This window comes from Pipistrellus hanaki (genome assembly GCF_964339955.1).
Source record: "Pipistrellus hanaki genome assembly, chromosome: 2".
Taxonomy (NCBI): domain Eukaryota; kingdom Metazoa; phylum Chordata; class Mammalia; order Chiroptera; family Vespertilionidae; genus Pipistrellus; species Pipistrellus hanaki.
The window spans coordinates 181575920-181599134 of record NC_140504.1 but is presented as its reverse complement, the minus strand read 5'-3'; the positions used below and the strand labels follow the sequence as shown (position 1 = coordinate 181599134).

Sequence of the window (23215 nt, the reverse complement as noted above, 5' to 3'; positions counted from 1 at the left end):
AACCTCAGGGGACCATGGAGACCGGGACAATCGCCATCTCTGTGTGACCAATGTAGACACAAGACGAGGCCCCTCCTCCGTGCGTGGGCCCAGGGAGGACAGCAGGTCCTTGCGCAAGCCTCACAGGGGGCACCAGTGGCGGCTGAGGTGGAATTTTCTGCCAACTCATAGGAGAGTGAGTCAGATCGGAGCTGATTGAACAAAAATAGAGAGACGGGGTACTTCATGCGTTTGTGTGCCAAGCTTCCTACCTGCGACACCCACCTGTTGTACTCGCCCTGCTGGGCTGAGATGTGCATGCCCCATTCAGCACTCAGTCCTCAGGACCCAGCGTGTGCCTGGCACGGAGTACGTGCTCAGAACGTATTTGTTGAATTCACTTTCCCGGGGTGACTACACAATTCTCTCCAAAACCCAGGTTGGTTTCAGGGATTCCCGGGAAGCCCTCCAAATAAAGCCCAGACGCCCATCCCGGCCCGCCAGGCCCGCTCTGGTCAGAACCCGTTCCCTCGCAGCCTCATGCCTGCAGCCCGGCACCCTCCTCTGCCGCCAAACCACGCGACTTGCAGACGTGCCAGGTAGTTTCGTGCCTCGTGCCTGGGCTTACATGGCACCCTCCGCCGGGGGCGCCCTTTCCCCGTTCTCTACCCGCTGAGCTTCCAATTCAAAGCTCGGCACAAGTGTTTCCTTCTTTTTGTAAAAATAAATTTTATTGTTTTTCACAGAGAGGAAGAGAGAGGGATAGAGAGTTAGAAACATCGAAGAGAGAGAATCATCGATCAGCTGCCTCTTGCACACCCCCTGCCGGGGATGTGCCCGCAACCAAGGTACATGCCCTTGACCGGAATCGAACCTGGGACCTTTCAGTCCGCAGGCCGATGTTCTATCCACTGAGCCAAACCGGTTTCGGCAAGTGTTTCCTTCTTTTAGCCTCCCCCGGAAGGCTAAATGAGGAGGACCCCCCCCCCCCTCCTTACTCATGTCCGTGTCTGTCTCCTCTTCCTTCAGCCCCACATCCTGGACGATGAGCTTCTCCAGTGTGGCAAGTCCCCCATGCCCAGCACAGTGCCAGGCACACATTTGGTTCTCCATACATGCTCACGGCCCACGAAGCACTAGCCCTGACCCTCCATGGACTCTCCTCCATGGACTCTCTAAGGGCCCTTCCTCCCCCCGTTGGGTTTAGAAGTTTCGGCATGGGAACCAGAAGTCACCTAGTGCGCTGCAGGCCAGTTAAAGGCCCAGCACACTCAGGCATGCAGCTGCACGTGTAGCATCCATGCACGGCCACCGAGGAGCAAGTCCTCCCCAAATGGCTGCAAATGATACAGACACAAAACGTGTCTATGGCCTTCCTTCTGAACGTGGATGCTCTGTCCTCCCAACCCCCACTCCCAAGCAACCACTTGCCCTGATATGAAAAATTCAGCAGCGGTGGGAGCTGCCAGTCCAGCAGCAAGTTAATATGCAGGGAATGAGCCTCCTGCAATATGCATGCCCTGAGGCTGGAATCCTATGGGGTTCTCCCCTTCCCAGGCCAGCCCATCCAACACCATCCCCCCTACTTATGCCCCAGGACTAGATACAGACACAGGTGGCCTAGATACAGGACTGGAGACAGACACAGGTGGCCTGTGGCCGGGCACTGATGGCCAGAGCTCTGCTCTGCTTCCAGGATGCCCACCCTCATGATATCCTGTGGGAACCTTAACCACTACGTTCATTCATCATTCATTCACAATGTCTTTTAAGTTCCAGTCATGTTATATATATATATGAATCTCACTCTGCCCTCAGGCTCACAGTCTAGTGAGGGAGACAGACAATAAATAGAAAATAGGTGCTGTAAAAAATGACTCAGAGAGGCGAGGGGTATGCAAGGAAGGCCTCTCTGAGGAGGTGACATTAGAGCTTCAATCAAACGATGAAGCTCCAGCCGAAACCGGTTTGGCTCAGTGGATAGAGCGTCGGCCTGAGGACTCAAGGGTCCCAGGTTCGATTCCAGTCAAGGGCATGTACCTTGGTTGCGGGTACCTCCCCAGTAGGGGGTGTGCAGGAGGCAGCTAATCGATGTTTCTCTCACATCGGTGTTTCTAACTCTCTCTCTCCCTTCCTCTCTGTAAAAAAAATAAATTAAATAAATTAAAAAAAAAAAAAAAGATGAAGCTCCAAAGGAGACTTTTAAGTGGTGGATACAGCACATGCAAAGGCCCTGGGGTGGGGGAAACCATGAGATGTGTCGGAGGAGCCAAAAGAAGGCCACAAGACTAAAGCTCCGTCAGTGAGGAGAGTGGTAGGAGACTCGGCCAGAGCCGTGGGAGGGGCCAGGCCAGGCCACACCTCTTGGGCTACAGTGTGGAGCCTTCACTTTATTCTAAGAGCAGTGGGAGGTTTGGGGCAGAGAAAACAAAACCCATCCCTCCCCCCTGCTTCCCTCCTCCTTGGTATCCTTCCTAGAGACCATGCCTTCCTCATCTTTCCTTTGTCAGTGCCCAGCTCAGAGCCTGGCAAGACGGCTTGGCCTCAGACAATGTTTACTGAGTAGACGAATGACTAAGTCAGGCTCTTCTGGTTCAGGGCTAGACAGAGTGGCTCAGAGAAGGTCAGCCGGGTAGTCCTAGGGCAGCTCAGGACGGGAGTCATCTGGGTCAGATTAAGGCATTCAGACGCCCTACCCCACATATGTCAAACACAAGGCCCGCGGGCCAAATCCAGCCCGCCAGGCCTTGCAATGTGGCCCGCACCGCGCTGTCATCACTGAACTCCGCTGTCAGTTTATGACATTGTCAGTTTATGACTGTTCAGTAAACCATTCGGCCCGTGATTTAGGCTGGATTTTAGATTTTGGCCCCTTCTCTGATTGAGTTCGACACCCCTAACCCATTCGGTCAGTCACCACCCAGCGCTCGATGGCAGGCCTGGCCCAACTGTCCCCTCGGTGGCATGGTCTTGGCTTGTGAGCATGGTCAGGGCTTGTGAACCCCTGGAGCCCAAGGTTCCCGCCTCCCAGATCTGAGGTTTTATGGAGCTCCCACCTCATCACCTCTCCCCCACCTTCAGGAACATGGCTGGCCTGCAGCCCAAAAAATGAGCAGAATCAAGGGTCCCATGGTGGCTGGGACACACCGTGGACAGCCCCGCAGGATTGTTGGCAGCTTCTCAAGGCCACACCGGATTTGGCAGCTACTCGGTGTCAGGACCCTGGGGAACATCCCTCTGGCCCATGAAAGCTTGTCCCTGCCCATCTCTGACCCTCTGGACTGTACAACATGGCAAAGGTCCTAAGAGACATCTTCGAAGAGGAATCGAAGGTTCGGGGAGGTTACTTAATTTGCCCAAAGTCACTCAACTTGGTGGGGATACAGTTGCTACTTGAGTACAAGCCTGGCCCCCAAAGCAGAGGCCATTCCCTTCCTGAGGGCGAATGGGCGGGGCTGGGGAAGAATGCCAGGGTCCCAGCCCTCCTGCTCACATCCAGACCCACAGAACTGACAAGAACAAACAGTGGAGCTGGACACAGCAGCCCAGCCTCGGCACAGGTCCTGCCCCTCCCCCAGCCTCTTTCACTGCCCAGGTAGGCTCAATGCACCCAAAGGTGGACCTATGACTCAGTGTCCCCATGTGGGTTCCACAGCATCCCACAGGCTCAGCACTGGGCACCCAGGAGAGGTTCCAGGAGCCTGAGCCAGCACAGCCCGTGGCCTCTCACCTGGCTTGCATGGTGGTGGCATACTCCACGGGTTCTATCCTTCCCTCCGTCATCCAACGCCCCACCACACCTGCTCTGGTTCCAGGCCCTGCAGGGAATTAGTCTCGGCCTAGCTGGGAGGAAAGAAAGCCTCCTGCCCAACACTCCACCACACACCACTGCCACCCCTTCCCTGTCACCTCCCCCCGGAGACCAGGCTCGGGAGACTCAAACAAAGCAGATCAGTGATTCTTACGGAGAAAGAAAGCTGGGTAGCAGAACCCTCACATGCAGGCCAGTCTCCCCAAGCCAACCCCAGGCTGAGTTCTGCCTCTTCTGAGTCCAGGCACTGCCCCTATGCCCAGTGGGAAGTGACAAATGAGCCTGAGGAAGTGGAGGGGGGAGTCAGTAATCGATGGCATTAACATGGTGCCCAAATTAAATATTGACTTTCTTGGTGGACTCCAGGGACTCCTGGATTGATGGCTGGGGCTGAGCCATACCACCACATGGGGTGGGGACATACCCGCCCGGAGCAGGCCCATGGCAGCTGAGGGTTGGGGGAGGGCTCACCTCTGCCCTGTCTGGTCAGGGGGAGCAGGGGCAAGGGCTGCAGAGAGCCAGGGCACCTTGTCTATGTCTCCACTTGTGCCATGGGTGCACCCCATGGAGCCCAAGGTTCCCTCCTCCCAGATCTGAGGTTTTGTGGCGCGCCCACCTCATCACCCCTCCCCCACCTTCAGGAACATGGCTGGCCTGCAGCCCCAAAAATGAGCAGAATCAATCTCTGTGATGATTTCTGTTATCAGGTCTCAGGGCCCTGCCTCCCAGGACCGTAGGGCTGGTTATTTTTGGTCTGTCCTTATGTAGGATCTTGGGGAGGGGTTAAGGGCCTCTCCATTCCTGGAAACATTCCATCATCCTTTCCAGCTAATTCACCTACAGAGCCTATAGAGAGCCCTGAGCTTTAGCTCCCTCTTTTTTTTTTTTTTTTTTTTTTTTAAATATATTTTATTGATTTTGTACAGAGAGGAAGGGAGAGAGACAGAGAGTTAGAAACATCGATGAGAGAGAGTCATCGATCAGCTGCCTCTTGCACACCTCCCACCGGGGATATGCCCGCAACCAAGGCACATGCCCTTGACCAGAATCGAACCCGGGACCCTTCAGTCCCCAAGCCGATGCTCTATCCATTGAGCCAAACCCGTTTTGGCCTATCTCCCTCTTTTCGTAACTTCACTTCAAGAACTGTCCACACCATCTTCATTTCCTCCCACTCACTCTGTGGCTGGCTCCAATCCAGCTTCCTGCCATGCCAGTGATTCCAGCCCAGCCCTTCTGAGTTCCAGTCCTGTCCTACCACCCACTTCACACTCAAAACTCCCCCTTGACCATCTCTAAGGTATTTCAAGGTTAACATGCCCAAGGCCAAAGTCATGATTGTCTCCCCCATATCTGCTCCTCTTCCTGTATCCCAAATCCAATGGCAAGGTCATCCATCCTGGTGTGTAAGACACAAGCCGACAGGTCATCCTTGGTTCCTCCCCTATCATCCACACCAGGGCTGACAATTCCACCTACTACATACATGTAGATCCCATGCCTCCTGTATGACACCCCCACTAGTTAAGTTTCCTTCATAGGAATGGTGTCCTCACTGGTCTCTCCACATCCTCTCTCACTCTTCAGTAACCCCCCACCCCAGTCCATTTCCCATCCACCCAGAGCAATCCTGTTAATATTTAAATCTGATCATGCCAGTCCCCTGCTCAACTCCCTTTTTTACATCCCACTAGTCTGAAGTCCCTGATTAGAGTCTCCGTTGGACACTTAGCACACCTAGGCCCTGAGAGGGTAGGGGTCTTCCTGGGATTGGTAGCCTTGAGGAAGACAGGGGAAATAATGGGGATACTGGGGGATGTCTCTAAAAAACCCCAACTGTGGACCCCATGAGCTGCTGTGGTGGGCAAGAGAAATCCTCAAGGGGAATGAGTCCAGAGAAGCAGGAGTTGGCAGCATGCCACAACCAAGCTTTCCCCCAGGCCACCTAGGCCGTTTAAGTTCCTTTTATTTGGTGTCTAATGGAAGGAAATTAAATCTAACTGCGTTTTAATGTGTCTATTCAAGTGCCAGTCCCACCTGCCCCTGTTCCCCCAGGGTCTGGGGCAACAGGTGGGAAGAGGGAAGGCAGGCTCCAGGGATGCTTGTTGGGGGAGGAGGTAGTATAGCCTCCCCCAGCTCTGCTAAGGTAGGCCCGATACCAGTCCACAGGTTTTAAGACCTCCTTCTGCTTCCCCTCCCTGCCCACCTGGAGATTCCAGGAATGCTGGCTAAGGGCCGGGAACCTTCCGTACCTCGCCTCCTTGAGCCCTCACCATGATCCAGGGATGCAAGGTAGGACTCACAGTTCCTCTTCACAGAGGACACAGCATTGACTTGTCCAAGGTCATTGCCTTTTCTCTGTCTGGAGCTTGTGCTGTCCAATATGGTAGCCACTAGCCACATGTGGTTATGGAGCACTCAAAACGTGTCCAGATTGAATTGAGGTGTGCTGCACATGTAAGGCACACTAGATTTCCAAAATGTAGTAAAAGAGAGGAACCAAGATGGCAGCATAGGCAAATGCCTATACTCACAACCTCCCCTAAAATACAGAACAACCATCATCCAGAACCGCCGGAAAGCAGGCTGAATAGAAGTCCTACAACTAGAGAAGTAAAGAAGAAAGCACACTGAGACTGGTAGAAGGCACAGAGGCGTGGAACGGGCTGGTCCTGCACCCACATGGGCCGCTTTTTTAATCGGGAGGGAGATTGTCTCTTTGGAGGCAATCTGGGGAGGAAGGGGTCCCAGCCCCACACCAGACCCCCATCCTAGAGTCCCAGAGCTGGGAAGAGAAGTCCTTGTAACTGTGGAATGTAAAAACCAGTGTAGATTACAGCTCAGTGACACTGAGTCTGCTGGAGGCCCAGCTTAAAAGGCCAGCAACATGAGCTGAACTTACAAGATCCTGCTTCCTCTGAGCTCCAGCACCAGGACGAGGCTCTGGGGGACACATTTGTCTGGCATCAGGGTAGGAACTTGGGGGTGGCTTTCTCCAATACAGAGGCACTCACAGGGATCATTGATCCTGTGCTGGGTCCTCCCTGGTCACAGGACTGACTGGCAGCCATTTCTGTTTGCTCCACCCTGGTGATTCCCTAAGACCCCTGACTCATCCAATTTACAACCTCACCCCAGCTGCCTGCATATGAATGGCCTGTCCTTGAAAGTAGCAAACAAGCTGCAGCTGGGTCAGGGAACCCCAAACCTATCAATAAAAGGCCCAAGACGTGGTATAGCACCAGCCTGCCTTGCTTCACAGGTGGACCTCATCTGGGCACTTCAAACCCAATACAAAGAGGAGGAATCTGCAGTTCTCTCTGTAGCTCCTGCTGGGTGACCCCAGGCAGTGGCTGACTTTGCACCTCCCTGGAGACCCAAGAGCCAGTGTACCCAGTGGTCAGTGTCAGGCCATACCAGAGTACAAATCTACACATCCATAAGCAACACACATAAGGGGCAGACTCAGTGAGCACCTGCAAGTCCTGCTCCATAGGGGTCTCCTGCACAGCAGCTCTCCCATTGTAGCAGCAGCTGGTCCCCACAGCCAACTGGCCTAGAGGTTCATTCCTCCCAGTGACACCAACAGCAATCAAGCCTCAACTACAACAAGACTGTGCACACAGCCCACATAGGGGTGCACCTAGAGTGTCCACCTCAGGTGACTGGGGAGGCTGACCCATGGGCCCTATGGGACACCTACTACACAAGGCCACTCTATCAACTCAAGGAGACCTAGCTAATCTACCCAATACATAGAAACAAACACAGGGAAGCAACCAAAATGTGGAGACAAAGAAACATGACACAAATGAAAGGTATGGAAGAAAGCAAACTACTGGATATAGAGGTCAAGACCACAGTTCTAAGGTTACTCAAGAATCTTCTAGAAACATCTAAGGGACATAGTGAGACTTTCAAGGATCTTAGTGAGGACAAACACATGGAAATGACCAGTCAGACATTAAGCATACACTGACTGAAATAAAGAATTATATACATGGATTCAATAGTAGACTAGAGGATTCTGATAATTAATGCAATTATATGAAATATGAGGAAGTAAAAAACATCCAACCAGAAGAGCAAAAAGAAAGAAGAACCCAAAAATATGGAGATAGTGTAAGAAGCCTCAAGTGTACAAACATTCATATTATGGAGGTGACAGAAGAAGAGAGAGAGTAAGGTATTGAAAACATATTTGAAGAAATAATGCCAAAAATCTTCCCCTATGTGGTGAAATAAATAGACTTACAAGTCCAGGAAGCACAGAGAATCCCAAACAAGAGAAACCCAAAGAGGACCACACCAAGACACATCCTAATTATAATGCCAAGGGCTAAAGATAAAGAATCTTAAAAGCAGCAAGAGAAAAGCAGTTTGTTACCTACAATTGAATGCCCATACAACTGTCAGCTAATTTCTCAACAGAAACTATGTTGGCCAGAGGGAGTGGCAAAAAATATTCAAAGTGATAAATAGCAAGGACCTACAACCAAGATTACTCTACCCAGCAAAGCTATCATTTAGAATTGAAAGTCAGATAAAGAGCTTCACAGACAAGAAAAAGCTAAAGGAGTTCATCACCACCAAACCAGTATTATAGGAAATGTTGAAGAATATTTTTTAAGAAGAGGAAGAAAAAAAAGATGAAGATAAAAAATATGAACAACAAAATGGCAACAAATACATACTTATCAACAATTGAATCTAAAAATCAAAAGAATCAAATAAGAAATCTAATGAACAGAATAAACTGGTGAATAAAATAGGATCAGAGGCATGGAAATGGAACAGACTGACAATTCTCAGAGAGAAGGGGGGTGGGGTGCAGGAAGAGATTAAACAAAGATCTTATATGCATATATGCATTACTTATGGACACATACACTAGGGTGGCAAAGGCTTGGGGTGGGGCTGGAACCAGGTGGAGGGAGGCAATGGGGGGCACATCTGTAATAATCTCAACAATAAAGATTTAAAATATATATAAAATAAAAGATGTAGTACAAAAAAAGAATGTTGAGCCCTAGCCAGTTTGCAGTTTGGCTCAGTGGATAGAGTGTTGGCCTGCGGAATGAAGGTTCCCGGATTCAATTCTGGTCAAGGGCATAAGCCCAGGTTGTGGGCTCAGTCCCCAATGTGGGGCGTGCACAAGGTAGCCAATCAATGATTCTCTTTCTCCCTCTTCCTTCCTCTCCAAAATCAGTATATATATATATATATATATATATATATATATATATATATATATATATATATCTTGATGATAATTTATTAGTTGAAGTGTTTTTTAATATGTTGCATTAAATATTTTAAAATGAATTCCACCTTTTAAAAACTTTAAAAAAAATAACTCCTAGAAGATGTAAAGTTACAGATGTAGCTTGTATTTTATTTTTAATGGAACATTCCCTGGGGTCTGGTCTTATGGAAGTCAGGCTGTCTGCTCACCCATGGCCCTGCCACAGGCTGGAAGGCAAGGAGAAGCTGCAGATGAGCTTGGGTGAGCCTCTCAGGCTGTCTCCTTATCTCTTGGGAGGGCAGCAAGTCGCTTTCAGAACCCTGGACAGCGCCCGGGACTGGCTTCCCACTTGGGGTCCTAGAGTAGCGTCCAGGCACAGGAAGGAATGGCCAGGGGAGGGGTAGATACCTGCTCCCCGTGAGTAAGTTCACATCGATCTCTGGGTGCGCAGTGAGGAAGGCTGGGTTCACTCAGGCATGCGGAGAACATGCCCCAGCAGGAGCCTCCCGTCCTTGTCCTCTGACACCAAGCCAGCCTGTCCCTTCCACCCCACACCCACCCTGAGCCCTGGAACCGGAGGCTCTGCCACACCCAGCTCCCTGCAGCCGTGAAGATCAGGTGCTGAGCAGCTGAGCTCCAGCTCCCTGTATCACCAGGGGAGGTTAATAAAGGTGAGGTCCCAGCCCTGCCTCTGACTGCGGCCTTGAGCAAGTCACGCCCTCCCCTGGCCTTATTTTCCCACCCACAAAATGGGCAACCTAAAACCTCCCAGCCAGGTTGTGGTGAGGGGTCAGGGGTTGTGCGTGTGAAGATCCTGACACAGAGCACAGCTCGAGACCAAGTGCCAAGGACTGACAGCTGACACTCACAGAGCTGAGTCTGTGCCAGGCACTCACTACGCTTTTTACGTAACTTGTTGTATCCTCATAGCAACCCAAAGAGGTAAGGATTAGCACCGTCGCCGTTTCGCTGATGGGGAAACTGAGGTCACTTTAAAGTCTGGCCTTTGGGAAAGGCAGCCATGACCATCAGAGCCGCTGGGGGAGGCTACTGCAAGGGGCCCCACCCCACATTCCCAACCCGCTTACCCCAGGTCCCCACATGGAAAGGGGTGTGCCCAAGGTCAAGGGCAAAGACAGGGTCAGAGCCCAGGCACCCCTCACTCCAGGTCAGGGCGGGACTAACCCATCACACACTTGGATGAGACGAAGGGAAGGGAGCCAGGGAGATGAACAAAGCTGCTGGGATCCCGGGGCAGGGCCCTCCCCGGAGGAAAGCAAACAGCTCCGTCGCCGCGAAATCCACAGAGTGAAGTTTATTCCCAACAAAGTTCCCCTCCCCTTCCCCAGCCCAGGACAGGGACAGACAGGCTGGGGCAAAGATGGGGCTCCAGTGCCTGAGGGGCCTCTAAGAAACAGGGAAGGGCCCTGGGCCCCCCCCCCCAGGCTGTGACACCGAGTCTGGCTCCCCCAGACCAGCTGAGTCCACGGCACCGTCCTGCCCAGCCCCCGGGAGAGGGGAGGGGGCGCTGGCTCCTGGGTCGTTCCAAAGTGGAGTGTGAAAATAGAGAGATATATATATTTGTGTCCGCAGAGGGCAGTCTGGCGTGGCACTCACACCTCCGTCTGGAAGTCGCCATCCGGTGGTTCCGTGGGCTCCCAGGCTGCCGCCCGGTGCAGGGCCAGCCGCTCTCGGGGCTTGGGGGGCAGGGAGCCCAGCGTCATGGACTTGAAGGTGCTCCAGCTCTGGTGTCGCCGCTGTTGGGACAAGCTGGGACGCTCCCCCGGGCTGGGCTTCTCCTGTGGAGGGAGCAGGAGGGGCCCGTGGAGATGGGACCACACTTTCTCACCCACCGCACGGAAGAACAAACCGAGGCGGCCCAGAGAGAGCCCGTGATGCACAGTCACTGAGCAAGCAGGTGCCAAAGCGGGGTTCCAATCTGTGCTCTGCCCGCCGCCCTCCTAAGACCCCGGAGGAGCCCCCATCAAGGCTCTCTGTCCCCATGCCACCCAGAACTGTTGCTTCTGGCATGGGTAGGCCCTTGGCGAGGCAGGCGGCGTCTGTCCAGGCAGGGGAGGTGGACAGAGCCCACACACCCCCAGCCGGCCCGGGGGACTTACGCTGGACAGAGTCCGTGCGGCCGCCCCACCCGAGGACCCGCCCCAGAGCTTCGCCCTCTGTGACGGGGCCGCGGGTCAGGGTCCGACCCCCGAGGCCACCGCACCAGCTCGGGCCCTGAGCTTCGGGCAGGGCAGCCGCAGGAAGGACCCTCACCTTGGCCGTGGACTGGCTGCGGTAGCGGTCGAAAGTGTGGAACTTCTGGTTCAGCTCGTGGTAGAGCTCCGAGTGCCGCTTCCGGGTGTGCATCACCTTCTGGGAGCCACAGGGCGTCAGAGGCAGGCGGGGCCCCCTCGGGCAGCCCGGGGAGCCAGCCCCACACCAGGGCCCTCGGCACCCTGGGTCCCCGCCTCCCCGCCTCCTGCTGGCCCCTCTGGGACAAGGCCTGGCTCTCTCTTCACCCAGAGCTACAGGGCCGGGCAGAGAGGGGGCGTTGGGAGGATCGCCCAGGCCAGGCTCTGCAGTGGGGCTTGAGCCAATTCCCGGAATGGACTCTCCGGGGACAACCCCCTCCCCCTCACCACTCACACACACACAGCACTTACCTCAAAGTCCAGGTCCGAATACCGCAGCTTCTTTCTCTGGAAGGAGCAAGGAGGCCGTGAAGGAGAGGAAAGTATATTGCCACACGCAGGGGCTTTACTGACCGGAAACCTGGTACCCCAGGGGCTGCCCCCTGCCTGGGCCTAGGACCTCAGGATCCTCAAAAGGCAGCCCCTGGGGCTGTGGGAAGAGGGGCTGAGGCCTGGGGAACCAGGAGATGAGGAGCCGAGGCACTGGGCTGCGGCTCTGCCCCCGCAGGCCACCCTGCGGTGCACACATGCAGGCAGACGCTCGCAGGAGGCACACACTGGCACACTCGCAGACACGCAACCGCACCTGGGCCAGTGTCCCAGAACAGACTTCCAAGGTGGCGGGGACACGATCCCCACATGGGGCCACAGAGCAGACGCTCCTGCCTCTGTGCCCTGGATTCTACCCCTCTGCCCATCTTGCCCCTTTCTCGTTGCCAGCCCCGGGCTCCCCTCTGCCAAGAACCCTCCATTTGTCCAGCAAACACAGGTCGAGAGTTTTTAGTCCTTCTTTTAACCCTGCCTTGCCCCTTTTCCTCAAACACCAGGCCCTGCCTCCCTGGCCTCCCCACCCCCTCACTGGCCTCTCTGGCCCTCATTTGTCCAAGCTCCACCTCCAGGGCCCTGACAACCACTCAGTGTCCAGTGCCACCCAAGGAGGGGGCCTCAGAGTCTTAGGATGTTGGCATGGGCACTCAGGAAACAAGGTCAACTTTCCCCGGTTACACTAGGGAAACTGAGGTCCAGAGAGGAGAAGGGACTTGCCCCAAGGCCCTCAAGGATGCTGCTAAAGCACCATCTAGATCTCCCAAGTCCCAGGCCCGCAGACATGTGCCCCACCACCCGCCTTCAACTCCCTGGTTGCCTGCTTTCCTCCACCGGCCACCCTGGCTTCCCCAGCACCAGGCCCTGCACATCTGCCTGGACCTTCTCCTGCCCTTCACCACACACACCTGTGTCCCCCCTGTTCCCAGCCACGCCTCTGCTTCTGGAGGCAACACAGCTCTCCCTTCTCAACACCCACAGCTGTGCCCAACGGAATGGATTCGGAATCCCCCACCACAAATTCACTCCCCGACCCCTCCCCACTGCAAATTCACTCCCTGACCTCTCCCCACTGCACACCGGAATCCGGGAAGTCATCCTTGACCCCTAAGGATGCCGCCTCCCACACCAGGAGCCCAACGCCGGCCCTCCTGTGCGGTCCGACCGCAGGCAGGTGTCCACAGACCGAAGCCATGAGGCGGAGCTCACCCCATCCCCAAGGCCGGCCTTGGGCTTTGTCTCTGCTACGCCTTCCTGTTTTGCCATCTGTAACAGGAGCAGGCACCAAATGTTCAAGAAACATTTTTGGGGGGGAAAACCTAAACTGGTGAAGCTCCTCGATGCTAACTTCATTTCCTCCGTGCGGAGGGTGGGGAGCAGGATTCTGAGGCCGAGCATGAGCAGCCACCGGTGTCTGAGCCCTGCCTCCTGCCCCCTTCCTTACCCACAGCCCCCTCATCCCTCCAACCAGAGTTCTAGAATGTTCCAGAGTTCTATGTCACCACTGCCTGCCTGTTCCCAGTGATGCTGTGCAGGAAGCAGGTCTGAGGAGGCCAGAGGGAAAGTGGGGCATCCACAGAAGCCACCCAGGGGAGCAGAGAGTGGGACTTATGTTTTCTCAGAAAGGGGAGGGTCAATTGCCACAGGCCTACGGCCAGGCTGAGGCTGATTTCAGGGATGATGTTGGCAGCAACAATCATCTAGCACTTTCTACCCGCCCCGTAGAGATAAATGTTTTATATCCGCCACAACTCTGTCCACAGAGACGCTGCTCTGTTATCTCCACTTTACAAACGAGGAAACTGAGGCTCAGAGATATGAATGCTGAGAGAGATCTGCTGAGGCTCAGAGAGAGATTTTGCTCAAAATCTCACTGCTGACCAGAGAGCTCTGATCTGAATCCAGATCTGTGAGGCCAGGAGGCCCAGGCTCTCAGCAACTGGCCTGAGCAAGAAAGACCCATTCGAACCGTTCACCCCAGGGCAGGCACTAAAGCAAGCGAGAAGAGACACCCTCAGAGCGTGAAGTCCAAGCCCCCTTGGGGAGTCCCAAGGGGCAGGACTCCCTTGGTTTGCTGTGGGCACTAACAGGAAGAGACGCACAGCGCCGTGGTACAAAGATGCCGCTCTGGGAGGCTGCTGGCTGCCCCTTCCCAGCCGCTGCCTGGGCCTTCGTCTCAGGCACCTGCTGGCAGGCCTCCCGTGCCCTACAGACCCTCACCTCCAAGGAGCCCAGCTTCATGGTGGAGCCGGGCACCGTGCGGGGCATGGTCCGGCTGCGCTCTCCCGGCTCGGGCCCTTGGCGGGCGCTGGGCGTTGGCGGCGGCGGCTGGAAGGTCATCCCGTAGGGGTTCTGTAGGGACCCGTAGGCAGGGCCCAGCCCCAGGCCCGAATGGTCCACGGACAAGAAGCTGGGGTAGCCTTCGGCATGGGCCAGCGCCTTGGCAGAGCGCCGGGGGGTGCCCTCGGGCCGGGTCCTTGGGGGGTCCTCACCACCTCCACCCCCACCGCCCGGCTGCAGGCTCAGAGTCCTCCGGGGCAGCACCATGTAGTCCCCCTCGGAGCCTGGGTCGCCCGGCCGCAGCCACGTGAGGTCCAGCTGCCGCAGGCTGCCCTCCCCGCACATGTACACGGGGTTGGGCTCCTGGGGGGGCGGCGGCTCCCCCAGCCCTGGCGAGGCTGCCATGGGCATCAGGATGTTCCCGGGCAGCGTGGAGAAGCTGAGGCCACCCTCCGGACCCATAAGGCAGGACTTGGGCTCCTCGTCCTCGTCCAGGGACAGGCGGGACAGGGTGCCCGTGATGGTGGACGGGTTGCAAGTGTTCACCTCCTTGAACAGAACTGGGGGCGGGAGTGGGAGGGAGGTCAGTTCTGGGGAGGAGGAACCCCAAGATGCCCCTGCCCAGACCGGTCAGGTACTAAGCCCCTGAGCTCAGAGAGAGAAGCAAACGGTCCTGGCGAGATGGCTGGGTGACTGGTACCCTCTCCCACACCAGCTGGCCCACAGACCCACAGCCGGGCAGCGCGAGGAACAGAGCCAGGCCCAACGCCTACACCGGCTCCTGACCTCTGACCCCACGGCCCTGAGGCTGTCCCAGGGCCTTCCTCCCCCCCCTCCCCGGGCAGCTCCTCTCCAGCAGACAGAACTGGGAAGGGAACCTGGTAGGAATCCTGGAAATAAGACTACGCTGGAACAGCTGCTATGTGCCAAGCCCCTTGCTGGGCACTCTGATGTCTCCCAACCCGTTTGAGGCTCAGAGAGGAAAACGGCCCAAAGTTACACAGTAAGTGTGTTCACAGCATCGAACCCGCTAAGGGCTGCCTGATCCTAACCCTAACCTCTACAGTCAGACCCCGCTCGGGCCTCCCACAGTGGGGCTGGGGGCCCTCCCTCCTTTGGCCTTCCCCTGGGATCATGCCCAGCCCTGTGCCCGCAGACTCACCTGTCTGACAAGCCAGATCCACATCCTTTTCAAAGTCTGACTATAGGCAGAGAGGGACAGAGCAGGTGGGCAGAGAGAGAATCAATGTATCAGGGTGGGGGGCGGGGGGACTCAGTCCTCTCCCTACCCACCCAGAGGTGCCACCCAGGGCACACCCAACAGAGCCCCCGGGACCCCAGACATGTCTGCTGCAAACCCACTTAACAGGTTTGAGAACTGAGCGAGAGGAAGACTTGCCCAATGCCACCCAGTGGTCAGCGGCTGAGTGTGAACCAAGCCTGGCCCCTGCCCCCTCCCTGCCATGGATGGGGAAGGGAGTGGCCTGGAGCAGGGGTACAGGGGTGGGGCGTGCTCAGACCCGACCCCGCCAGGCCCCGTCGCTCACCAGGATCTGCAGCTGCCCGTTCTTACAGGAGTCGGGCGAGTCCTCGCTCTCATCGGCCCGGCACACGCCCATCTGGCACTTCACCACGTCCTGGACCTGGGGGCAGTGGGTGCCTGCTGGCCTGAGGCCGCCACAGGGCCGCTGGCCACAGCCGGCTGTGCCTCCCACCCAGGCCCCCGGGCGGTCTGGAAGGACAGAAGCACCTCCAGCCTGGGGAATGGCTGAGGGGGGCAGGAGGCCAGGGACCAGCCTGCCCCAGGCTCTCGCTTCCACGCCCAGGGCTGCCCAGCCACAGGCCGGGCTGGGGCCTCCATGCCCTCTGCCTGCCCGTGGGGAGAAGCCAGCGCGGGCCTGGCGAGAGGGCGCACAGGACGCGAGAGGCCCGCCCACCTCTCGGCGCAGGAAGCAGTGCACGGCCGTGATGACGAAGCCCTGTGCGGAGTTGAAGACGGCGAAGAGGGCCTGGAAGAGGACGGAGCGGCGGTCCGTCATGGCCAGGACGGCGGACATCCAGGTGAGCGCCAGCAGGGGCAGCACCACGCAGGAGCTCCAGAGCGAGGCCCTGGAGACACAGCGGAGGGCCCGTCAGGGTGCCGCCGGTGAACGGGCTGAGCTGAGCCAGGCCTGCACTGAGCCCGGGCCCTCACGCTGCCCGGGACTGACGGGGGCCCACACCCCAAGGCCTCGGGAGTGTCCCACAGCAGAGACGGGCTGAGGAGCTGGGGCCGGAGAAACAGAACAGAGACAGAAAGTAAGAACTACGGGGCCGGGGCAGGGACCCGGAGAGGTGGGAGGGACAGACACACAGACACGATGGGACTGAGCCACAGCCAGAGGCAGCATCAGGGGACAGAGGCGGAGAAGGCGGAACAGGACGGTGGGAGAGGAGGAGACGGGAGACATCGCTGTGATGTTCAGCTCCAATTTGTACAAAACCACAGCCTGGGCCACATCCCCAGAGATTCTGGGGGAGGAAGAAGCGAACGGGGACAGAGAGAGAGATGGCGGACACAGTGAGAGACCGAGGCAGGCAGAGACACACAGTCAGAAAGATCAAACAGGCACAGCCACAGAGGATGTCACAGGACACCAGTCTTTGGGGAGAAGATGAGGGCCAGAGCCGCTGCAACAGAGGCCCCTCTCCCTTTCAGTTCCCCAAGGAGGGGGCCCCCGGCCCCCAGTGCCTGCTCCGAGGCCTGGGGATCAGCGCCAAACCCACACATGCCTCGCCTCCTTAACAGGGGAGGGCAGAGGGGAAAGGCGGATGGGCCCTGCATCCAGCCACCAGTGCCAACCGCCCTACTGGGTGCAGGGGGGCAGTGCTGCCCTACTGGGCCAGGTGCCATGCCATACCCAGCCCCTCTGCTTCATGAGCACCCCAGGTGGGAGAGTCAGGCAAGGGGGGGGGGAGGGGAGAGACACAGCTCTGGACAAGGCAGAGAGAGGGGCAGGGAGCCAAGATCTGTCCTTGGAAGAGCGTGGGGGGCTGCTCAGCCTGGCGTGGGGGCAGGCACCGCGGTCTCCACAGCCCCCGGGGGCAGAGCCAAGACCACGAGGGGGCCTAATCGCAGGCCTAAGAGCTGCCATTGATTAGCCACCTATTCTCTGCCAGGCCCTCACAGAACACTTTACATACATTAGTTCACACTGTAATCAAAACAACTCCAACCAAACAGCCACGGGGATTATTATCCCAATTTACAGATGAAGAGAGGGGAGTGTGCCCAGCTGGGCAGAGACACCACGCTGGGATGCAGACCCAGTTTGGCTGCCTTGCAAGCCCAGGCTTTTCACTGCGAGCTCCGGCGGCCTGGGTCAGAGCGGCAGCTGGCCGCCCACAGACAGCGGGCTCCCCACCCCACGGAGCTTCCCGGAAAGGGTGCCAGCCGCCTCCGGGGGCAGTGAGCTCCTGACCCTGGGAGCGGGCAGATAAAGCTGGACCACACCGGTCAGGGAGGCGGAGATGGCTTCCTGGCCCCGGGTGGGGGGCTGGCCCTGAGGCGCTTGTGGGTTTGTGCCTGGTTGAAATGTTAAGATTCTCAGCTACCAGGGACGGGGGTATCTCGGGGACATAAATCTCTACCTCCAAGATGCTCCATCTCCCAACTGGTTGAGATTCCATACCGCTAACATCCTACCTTTCAGGTTCCATGACACACACGATAAGGCTGTGGTTCACGTGCTAACATTCTTAGCTTCCGACTGTCTTATTCTAAGATTCTATCATTCTAATTCTAAGGTTCTATGGCCTCCAGAATTCAAAGGACTATAAGCTCCTGCAGGTGGAGGTGTAAGGGGGGCGGGGGTGTCTTCAGCTGGGCCTGGGTAAAGCCTAAGCTGGCAGTGAGCACAGGGGTGGGAGCAAAGGGTGGGCACAGGAACCCAGCATTTTTCCAAGGAAGCACAGACATTCACTCCCGATACCCTCTGCCATCCGGACACCAAGCTCTCCAGGGCACGGGGCCGACATCCCTCCTCCCGCAACCAAGGTCACTGCCCGCCCCCCTCCCCGCCCCCCGTGGGGCACAACTAACATGGCATTCCTGGCCGAGGCTGAGCTGAGCAGGGGGCTGGGGACCGCTCCGCACGCTGAGCAGGGGAGGAGCAGGCTGGCCCAGGGGCACCGCTCCGACCTCGGGGGCAGCACAGACACGGGAGAAGGGGGGGGGGACACATGGGAAGTGGGAGGAGAGGGGTAGCGTGAGCCCCAGAGCGGGGTGGGAGGGGAGGGCAGGTGAGAGAGAGAGAGAGGGTTAGGGTGGGCGAGGGGCTGCGGCTGAGCACTCCGAGTGCCCGCCGTGCCTGCACCCTTGGCGCACCGAGCTGAGGGAGCCCCGTCAGTCGCACTGTCAGGCCCTGACTCCGGGGGCGGCCGGAGCGAGCCCTCCCTCCCGACACCGTCGCCCACGAGGCCGAGTCACAGAGAGCCCCCTTACCCGGCCCTCTGCTTCTTGGACTTGTCTGAGATGCCGTCCCGAGCCATGAGCTTGTTGAAGACGATGATTCCGATGAGCATGTTCACCTGGGGGCCCCGCGGAGTGGGGCGGGGGAGACAGGGTCACCAGGTGCCCTCCTGGCAGGGGGAGCCCCAGCGGGGAGCTGGAGCGCAGACAGGAGCCGATCCCCGGGACCACACCCCTCCCGGGCCGCCGAGGGGGCACCTACCAGGACAATGACGGCTGCAGGGCCCACAAAGGCATAGAGCAGGCCCCCCTCGAGGGAGAGCCAGCAGCTGGGGGGAGAGAGAGCATCAGGCACCCACGCAGGCTCCTCCCCACCCTAAAACGCCATCCCTCAGAGCCCGAGGAGCTGCCGGGCCCATCAGCCATGAGGCCGAGCCCCGGACGGGGCTAGAGGAGCCACTGGCTCTAGCCAAGCCTCAGTTTCCCCTCTAACAAAAGCAAAGACCACCAAGCCCAGCCCCCTGGGGGTCAAACAAGGCAGACCCCTGAACGAAACCGTTGTTAGAGATTACAACCCCAGCACACCCATTTACACCCAGGGAAACTGAGGCTCTGAGACGGGGAAGGATTTGCCCAAACCCCCACAGCAGGTGTGTGCCAGAGAAGACGGGGCGGGAAGCCCAGTCCGGGGCCCTAACCGGCTCAGTAACCCCCACCGCCCGCTGCGGGAGGCCCACGTACTAGCTGGATGTGCCGTATCCTTTGGTGCGGGTGAAGCCGACAGACACGGCCACCACCAGGGCGGGCAGACCTGGGGGGAGAAGAGGGGCCCGATTGAGGCGGCCAGTCCTCAGGAACCCGCTCCTCCTCCCAGACCCGGCCCGGGTGTCTCCTGTGTCCACAGAAGGGGGCCGCGGCCGAAGCTGAACCGATCCTGCTGCCGCTGCCCCCGACGCCCGCCCGTCGGCAGAGTCCAGCACAGGCCCTGCTCACCCCAGCCCAGGCAGAGAAAGCGCTTGCGAACAAGGCGGGTGCGCATCCGTCCAATGACAGCCAGGTAGGACTGCCAAGCCTCAGTGAGCACCCAGCAAAAGGAGGAGAGGAAGAAGAAGTGCAGGAAGGCGGCTGTCATGGTGCACACACCCTACAAGGAGAGGGAAGAGGAGGGAGGGGCCCTGAGCAGCAGCCAGGGTGGGAGGCGCCAGGCTTCCCGCGCCCCGCGCTGAGCTGCCAGAGCTGCCCACCCGAGCTCCGCCCCCTGCCCCCTCCCCCCACAGAGCCCTGCCAGGCACCCCCGTCTTCCTGCACCCACACACAGCACGACACAGGCCCGGGACACGCACACAGCGCTCGGCCCCCGAGAGGCGGGCGGGCAGGCTGCCCACACGCAGATGGGGCTGGCAGGGAGGGGGGCAGACAGGAGCGCCTGCCACGTCAGGGCCGGGTGGCCCCACACCTGGCACTCCCAGGGCTGGCACTGTGCAGAGAAGGCCGAGGGGGGCACGAGGGACAGCCAGCACGGGTCACCCACAGGCAGAGGGCACCAAAGGCCGTGTGGGGCTCTTCCGTGTCCAGACATGACAGATCCGCAAATGCCACCCGCCCACACGTGTGCATGCAGGCGCCTGACTCACGTAGACACTCACAGATGCACGCAGGCATCACCCGAGTACACACACCCCCCTCCTCTCCGACGCCTGCACGTATGCTCACACACCATTCCCCACACCCTCACCCAACACACAGCTGGAGTGTACAGAAACATCCGTCACCGAGGTGCATACACACAGACACAGCGCCGCCACCTGCAGACGCACCCTCCCCTCACCCCCTTCGCCCCACGCGCCCTCCCTGGTACCCCGAGAGCCTGCACCTGCCTTGCTCAGCACCCGCGACTGGCCCACCAGGATCAGGATGTTGGACGCCAGGATGGACAGGCAGAAATTGAGCAAGATGATGGAGCGTTCGGATTTTATAAACCTGAGGGGGCGGCGGGCAGAGACCGAGGAGCTGGCTGTCCCAGCCCAGCCCGGGGGGACTGGTCACCTCCAGGCCCAGCCTCCCAGCCTCCCACCTACCTCCAGAAGGCAGCGTAGATGGCCAGCAGGGTGAGCAGCGCCATGCAGGACACGGCACAGCCGATCACGAGGGGGACCGAGGGGGAGCCCGCCAGCTCCAGGGTCTGGGGAAGACGGTCAGAGGTTCAGAGGGGTCAGCGCAGTGGCGGGGTGCCCTTCACCCCGCCACCCCCACTCCCTGCCTGGTAGAGACTGGCGCCTGTGCCATTGACACAACCACACACAGAAGGGGACTCGCCACTGTCCTCGCAGGTACACAGAGCAGACCCAGTGTACCTGTGGAGGGAGGTTTATGCTTAGTCACCCACACTCTAGTGCATGCAACCAGACACGCACACGTGTGTACACACTCACAGATGCCCACCGCCACACATCCCCAGGCACATGTCATCACTGTGAGCACCGTCTCAAGGGCACAGACTTGCATGTGCACCTGCTCAGACACACATGGGGGGTCACCAGTCCCTTCCGACACGGTCACAGGTGGCAGATGGCAGCCCAGCACCTCCTCCCGGCCCAGCCCAGCGTCCCCGACTCACCAGGTCCTTGGGCGGCTGGGCCAGCACGGCAAAGGTGGACAGGTGCTGGCACTGGCAGCGGGTGAGGGCTGCCTGGGTCTCCAGGGTCTGGCAGCTCTCGGTGTCCCAGTCCCCTGAGCTGGCATCTCTTAGGTGGGGGAGAGGGGGGATGAGCCCCAGCCCAGCTTCATGGCCCCACCCCCAGCACTGGCCTCTGCCCAAAGAGGTGGATCCGGGCAAGGCACACCCCAAAGGCAGGCCGCAGAGTCCTTCCTCCCGTAGGCCAAGGGGGGCACCAAGGAGCCCTCTGGCCTTGCACACGGAGCCCCTGCCCAACTCACGCTCTGGAGTAGTCCCAGCTGGCGCAGTGGGGATCTGTGGTGCCCTGGGGAGCAGAGGACAGGAGTGCAGTGAGGGCTGGGGGCTCCCCACCCTGACCACCGCCCACCGCCCCTGCCACGCAGGCCGCACAGGGCAGAGGGTCAGCCTGCCATGGTGCACGCCGCCTGCCCCTCAGACAGGCCTCTGGCCGCCCACGTTGGAGGATTCCCGGGGTCCCGCCCAGCCCCCACTCACATTGATGATGTAGGAGAGCTCCACTGTAATGAGGGGCTCAGCTGGGGGCTGCGTCGGGGGCCGCACAGTCACTGTCATCACCCGGGATGTGACAGCCAGTGGGGGCCTGGGGACAGGTTCTGGGGTCAGCTCCTGCCCGCGGGTGCCCACACCCAGCCAGGAACCCCGAAGGTGCTTTGGATGGGGGGAGGCGGCTCCCAGGGGTCAAGTCCAGGGAGAGGCCTAGAGCTCAGGGGGGCCCAGGATTTCGGGTGAGGTCTGGAGCTCAGTCCAGCACCCCCTGAGCCCCAGTGAAGCCTCCGGAGCCTCACAGACACCGTTGAGAAGCACCTGTATCCAAGCCAGGCCAGGGGCCCCTGAGGCTGCAGGAGGGGGCAGCTGCGTCTCCCTGGGGCCCGCACAGGCCCGGCCCACCTCCTCTCGCCTGGACCTCCCTGGTCCCTCGGAAGCCTGTCCACCCTCCCCAGGGGCTCACCGGGGGGGCGGCAGAATGAGGCCCAGGGTGCGGTAGAGCACAGCACCAATCACAAAGTAGGAGGCGGCGTCCTCGGGGTCTGCCGGGAGGAGGCGCTGGTGGGAGTAGCCGGGGCCAGGGGGCACCGTGCCTGGGCCCCTCCCCCTGGCGGGGCTGCTGGACGCCGCAGAGGCCGCCGGCTTCCCCGGGGAGGAGAGGCTGAGCACCTCCTTGGGCAGGAAGAGGCGGTCCTCCGAGTGCCGCACCCAGTCCTTCATGCCCCTGCGGCCCCGCATGGGGAACGTGATGTCGCTGGACACGGCCGAGACCGGCTCTCGCTGAATGCTGATCACTGCGGGGGACGGGGCGGGGACAGCAGAGACAGATGGACACACGGGGGACAGCAGAGACAGATGGACACACGGGGGACAGCAGAGACAGACGGACACAGGGGGGACAGCAGAGACAGATGGACACACGGGGGACAGCAGAGACAGATGGACACACGGGGGACAGCAGAGACAGACGGACACAGGGGGGACAGCAGAGACAGACGGACACAGGGGGGACAGCAGAGACAGATGGACACATGGGGACAGCAGAGACAGACGGACACAGGGGGGACAGCAGAGACAGACAGACACATGGAGGACAGCAGAGACAGACGGACACATGGGGGACAGCAGAGACAGATGGACACACGGGGGACAGCAGAGACAGACGGACACAGGGGGGACAGCAGAGACAGACGGACACAGGGGGGACAGCAGAGACAGACAGACACATGGAGGACAGCAGAGACAGACGGACACATGGGGGACAGCAGAGACAGATGGACACAGGGGGGACAGCAGAGACAGACGGACACATGGAGGACAGCAGAGACAGACGGACACATGGGGGACAGCAGAGACAGATGGACACACAGGGGACAGCAGAGACAGACGGACACAGGGGGGACAGCAGAGACAGACGGACACAGGGGGGACAGCAGAGACAGATGGACACACGGGGGACAGCAGAGACAGACGGACACAGGGGAGACAGCAGAGACAGACGGACACATGGGGGACAGCAGAGACAGACGGA

At 58.9% G+C, this 23215-nt stretch overlaps 2 protein-coding genes across 8 annotated transcripts in view; both read right to left on the bottom strand.

The window, feature by feature from the left end:
- COL16A1 (collagen type XVI alpha 1 chain) overlaps positions 1 to 23215 on the bottom strand; it is a 184617-nt gene that overhangs the window by 61089 nt on the left and 100313 nt on the right. The gene's annotated exons all lie outside the window — the stretch shown is intronic.
- ADGRB2 (adhesion G protein-coupled receptor B2) overlaps positions 10336 to 23215 on the bottom strand; it is a 37976-nt gene continuing 25096 nt past the window's right edge. For 2 of the 7 annotated variants that reach the window (XM_084873008.1, XM_084873012.1), the window contains 18 exons: positions 22148 to 22478; positions 21673 to 21778; positions 21438 to 21481; positions 21118 to 21244; positions 20579 to 20682; positions 20378 to 20480; positions 19494 to 19644; positions 19242 to 19311; positions 18763 to 18829; positions 18534 to 18619; positions 18132 to 18230; positions 15988 to 16159; positions 15598 to 15693; positions 15213 to 15252; positions 13991 to 14610; positions 11699 to 11734; positions 11310 to 11408; positions 10336 to 10834 (listed from right to left, as the gene is read on the bottom strand). In XM_084873008.1, coding sequence (XP_084729134.1) covers positions 10649 to 10834; positions 11310 to 11408; positions 11699 to 11734; positions 13991 to 14610; positions 15213 to 15252; positions 15598 to 15693; positions 15988 to 16159; positions 18132 to 18230; positions 18534 to 18619; positions 18763 to 18829; positions 19242 to 19311; positions 19494 to 19644; positions 20378 to 20480; positions 20579 to 20682; positions 21118 to 21244; positions 21438 to 21481; positions 21673 to 21778; positions 22148 to 22478 — 2537 coding nt within the window. In that variant the 3' untranslated portion in view covers positions 10336 to 10648. Of the gene's footprint in view, positions 10835 to 11309; positions 11409 to 11698; positions 11735 to 13990; positions 14611 to 15212; positions 15253 to 15597; positions 15694 to 15987; positions 16160 to 18131; positions 18231 to 18533; positions 18620 to 18762; positions 18830 to 19241; positions 19312 to 19493; positions 19645 to 20377; positions 20481 to 20578; positions 20683 to 21117; positions 21245 to 21437; positions 21482 to 21672; positions 21779 to 22147; positions 22479 to 23215 lie in introns of those variants that run through there. The other 5 variants (XM_084873010.1, XM_084873013.1, XM_084873009.1 and 2 more) reach the window with 4 other exon arrangements.